The sequence below is a fragment of the Glandiceps talaboti genome, chromosome 9 (genome assembly GCF_964340395.1).
Source record: "Glandiceps talaboti chromosome 9, keGlaTala1.1, whole genome shotgun sequence".
In the NCBI taxonomy this organism is placed as follows: Eukaryota; Metazoa; Hemichordata; class Enteropneusta; family Spengelidae; genus Glandiceps; species Glandiceps talaboti.
The window spans coordinates 24,641,563-24,646,067 of record NC_135557.1 but is presented as its reverse complement, the minus strand read 5'-3'; the positions used below and the strand labels follow the sequence as shown (position 1 = coordinate 24,646,067).

The 4,505-nt window shown below is 37.2% G+C and overlaps 1 protein-coding gene across 1 annotated transcript in view; it reads left to right on the top strand.

Moving 5' to 3' along the window:
* The first annotated feature begins 574 nt into the window (after positions 1–574).
* LOC144440182 (uncharacterized) overlaps positions 575–4,505 on the top strand; it is a 15,862-nt gene continuing 11,931 nt past the window's right edge. Inside the window, exons 1-3 of the mRNA XM_078129473.1 lie at positions 575–729; positions 3,367–3,558; positions 4,359–4,505. The exon at positions 4,359–4,505 is cut by the window's right edge and continues 21 nt beyond it. Of these exons, the coding sequence (XP_077985599.1) occupies positions 3,423–3,558; positions 4,359–4,505 (283 nt within the window). The 5' untranslated portion in view covers positions 575–729; positions 3,367–3,422. The remainder of the gene's footprint in view (positions 730–3,366; positions 3,559–4,358) is intronic.

The following is a 4,505-nucleotide window of genomic DNA, read 5'->3' as shown; positions in this document are numbered from 1 at the left end:
AGTCAGTCAATCAATCATCAATCAATCAATCAATTCACCAGCCAGCCAACAGACAAGTACAGGATAATCAATCAATCAATCAAGTACGAAAGTCAGAGTCACTGGGCTTGAAGACTCAGAAGAGTGTATTAATTTGGAAGAGAACAAACTTTGATGACTTTCAGACGAAAAAAATAGTTTACAACAATAAACTTAGTATGCTGAATGTTAAATGAACTATTTTTTATATTATCGCTGTTCTAATTCCACTGCATTGAGAGCTAAACACTCACTGTACATACACCGTATGTTCTAATTCCACTGCATTGAGAGCTAAACACTCACTTTACATACACCGTATGTTCTAATTCCACTGCATTGAGAGTTAAACACTCGCTTTACATACACCGTATGTTCTAATTCCACTGCATCGAGAGCTAAACACTCACTTTACATACACCGTATGTTCTATCTTGTACCTAATACGCTCCGGTTCGTCAATATCCACAACAACCCACACATGACATGGCAAACTGCCGAGGTCGCTACTATGACAACAGCGCCATCTTAAGTGTCATTTCGATTTTGACATGGTTCCCACCTTACATGTACACTTCCATACATACCTACGCCTACACTTCTACATGATTATCTAGAACAGTTGTATATCTGTATTTTCAATTCCATCAAGACCTCATTCTTGATAATCCGTAATACTGGATCGAGTGAATTCTTCGTAAAACAATTAAGGTAGGTGAAATGATTACGTCGTGGATTGCAGCTCAGCCCACTAAAAGTTTGAGACTGTAGCTAACAACGTTGTTTCTGCTTTCACTAATATGTTGTTATTTATAACGAACCTAGCCATACCACCCTACAACTTATAAAACTTGCCCACATAACAATCATTACGAACAAAGTTAGAATTTCGACGTCAAAGAAGTTGGTTGTATGCTTAGTAAAATCACCGTGGGTAATACTTCCATGGTGAACTTCATACATTGGAGAATCGTATTGTACTGAAACTACAGCGAGTCACCGCGTGGTGTGCATTGTTCACAGACAATATGGCACGACTAGAGGCTATCCTGTTTTGAAAAGATCACGTTATGTGACTTGCAAAGGAGCTATTAGGGTCAACTTGTTGAGTTGACAGGGCATTAAGTCGTTGTCACAGTGGTATAATGATTTGTTTCGTTCGCTGTCGATATTTTGTTTGTATTTTTTTAGGGACATTACTTGTATTCTATATCACAAACAAGAGTGATTATATTGACGTGTACTCGTACACACTCCACTACGTAGTTTGTCTGTTGAAACGCCATCAGACTTGGCCTTGTTTCTCTGCATCTGTCCGGATTTTTTTGAGCGTTCATATCATAAAATTAACATGTCCAAGGTGCGTGTCTTACTACAACCGTACACATGGTACATGTAAGGTTGGTTCTAATACCAAACTTTAAGTAAACTTGTACAGGTGGTTATACAAGTTTGACAACGAGTTTGAGCTTGCGGTCAACGCTTATAAACAGGGTATTACGTAAGTTTGAGAAATACCCTTATTGTGCAATTGTTACACGTATCAATGCCCACACACATGCATGTCGTGAATGCAGCCAAAACAACAATAGCAACCCATCGGCAATGTGTGTATATCTATAACACATTTGAATTTACCATTTGACTTCGTTATCAAATCTGTATCAATTGTGTTGTTTTAGACCAAAAGGAGAACAAGCTAAGTTATGATATTTTTGGGGTGTAATTTATTCTGCATATTTAAGGGTACACACAGAATTCTATTTTGCTGATGTATACTTAACCATCACTTGTAATTGACTGAACTCAGACCTGGTATCAGGATTACAACCGATCCGATGACGTAATTCATTAGACCATAGACCCTACATCTGTACATGAAAGGATCTATAATTATACGTATCAAAATATACAATAACTCCCTACTATGAATCAACAGTTCTAAGAATAACTGAAAACACAGATTGTAACGTTAACGTTATAGAAAACATAAATCGATATTAACAATATGCTAGAATAGTAAGTCGAAGTTTGTTGTCAATATTTTCACATAAAGTCAGCTTGTGCCACCTTGATAAGTAATTGAAAGTTATATTTATGAATTGGCTATGTCTACGTGTCTCCTCGTTCTTGTACGAAAATGAATGCACTGATTTTCAAATAACGTTTTTGCAAGTCAAAATGTTGCTAACGATTTAACTCCCTTTTAGGTGCCATTTAGTGTCAATAGTTGTTGTTGTTGTTGTTGTTGTTGTTGTCGTTATAATCTAGCGCTGTACGTAGTTGGTGGTGTCGATGGTGGTGGTGTCGGTGGTGTTGCCGTAGTAACTATTGACAATAAACTTTCAGCGAAGGAATTAGTCAAATTACTAATCCGTTATGTATAATTAACGGTCACGTGACAAGACGAATGAAATACTTATAAAAGGCTATTAATATCTAATCTGAATTCGGCTAGACGTGGTGATAAATACAGTGGTAAGGGAAAGTGTGTGGTGGTGGTGGTGGTGGTGGTGGTGGTGGTGGTGGTGGTGGTGGTGGTGGTAGTGGTGGTGGTGGTGGTGGTAGTGGTGGGGGTGGGGGAGAGGTTCTCTACTTATTTTGCGACGTCGTGATATTAAACATATTAAACCCAGTTTGAAACCTTTCAAACTGCTAAAAATCACTTTCGAATCTATTTTTAGGAAGGACAAGGCCAGGATGTACAAATGTTTTTCTTTGGTTTGAAAGTAAACTTATTTAAGATAGTGAAATGTTCTCTTTGATTCCCAACAATACAGTGAAATAGTAAACAAAGTCATGAGTTGTCAGCTAGACACAAACTAAAACTATTGTTGTTCAATGTGATAAACTACACAAGTAGGTGTTAGCAATATCTTGGTTATGTGGATATAATCACCCTGTAATAGTGTAAGCACTGAATGAAGTTGAGTGTGCTACCACTTTAGAAAAACTCTCTCCCAATCTAGAAACGACGCCCTACTGAAGGTACTAGGTGTAATTAACGTCGACTGATAGCCAATGTAGCTACGTTGCAATGATAGTTTTAGTTTGTGTCTGAGTTAATTAGCTGGTAATTGATTGGTCGTCGATGTATGGTAGACATGTCATATTAAACTAAATTAGTGATTTGACATAAATCACTGGAGTCATTCGAGGTAAATCATTGGAGCAATTTGAGATAAATTACTGGAATGATTTCAGATAAATTACTAGAGCAAGAAAGTCCAAGTTGATTTACGATCTTTAACATAACACTTTTATAATAACCATAGTTAAGAAATACAGCATATTTATTTACCAAACTAAGAATACTCTAATCTGTAAGGGCGTCACGTTTTCTTACAGATCACTGTTTTGGGGAAGATAGATTTTGTGAAAAACATCCGCAGTGACGTAACAAGATGGAGGCGAAAGGTGACGGTTCGATGCATATTATGATATCCTATAACTGGGACCATCAGCGAGAAGTGGTGAAAATTAAAAATGAACTGGAAAGTCTTGGATATAAGATTTGGATTGATTTGGATAATTTGAAAGGTAGTATAATAGAAATAATTTCTTTTAATGTCAAGTTGATATAGCATTTCAGGATGGAAAATACGATCTACACATATCATAAATAATAACCTAAAGTTCGCAAAGTCTTTTTCTTGAAAAATATGAATAGCTGTTGAGTTATCAGATGTTGTCGCGCGACTTCGTTCCAGTTGACTCCACAGTGATGCGTAGAATTGTATTGCAGGTAGCGAGAATAGTCTACAAATTCACTAAGACAGAAATTGTAATTTTTATGTCATAGCTTATTCCAACAATGTGCTCGAAGCGTTGTACAACCTGACATGTACCTGTAACGACACACCGACCCTTTATACTTTCACAATTCCCTCATTTGTAGGATTCAATTATTCACATATCGAACTCTATCCAACTAAAACATGCAGCTTGGTTAACTGAAACCAAATAGTGGTTCAAATATTGATCCTGGACATTCAGACATAGAAGTGCGAGGCAGCGACAAGATTTGAACCTGCAATTTGGTGATTCAAAGCCGCTAATCAGCCACTCTAACAATTTGATCATTATGACGCTTTTTGGTTGTAACAACACATCAGTCATCCTAACCTCAAAACCCCACCCTGTCCACTAATCCATTATCCACCCTAAATTATCACCGAGTATATACAGGCAAACCTATTGACATTCCAAACTAAACCAACCTCTCCGATGAAGGGATAGAACACCGTTCGATAAAGGGTGTCGCTTTATTGTACTAAAAATCTGAGATCGTCTCTTATATTTTCCAAAGTCACTGTATATGTGGTATTCTTATTCCTAAGGTAATATAAATAGAGCCATGGCTGAAGGTGTAGAAGGTGCTTGTGCCATTCTGATGTGTGTTACGGATGCCTACAAGGCATCCTACAATTGTGAAAAAGAAGCTGGTTATGCAGACTCACTACGGAAGCCTATAATACCCTTGAAAT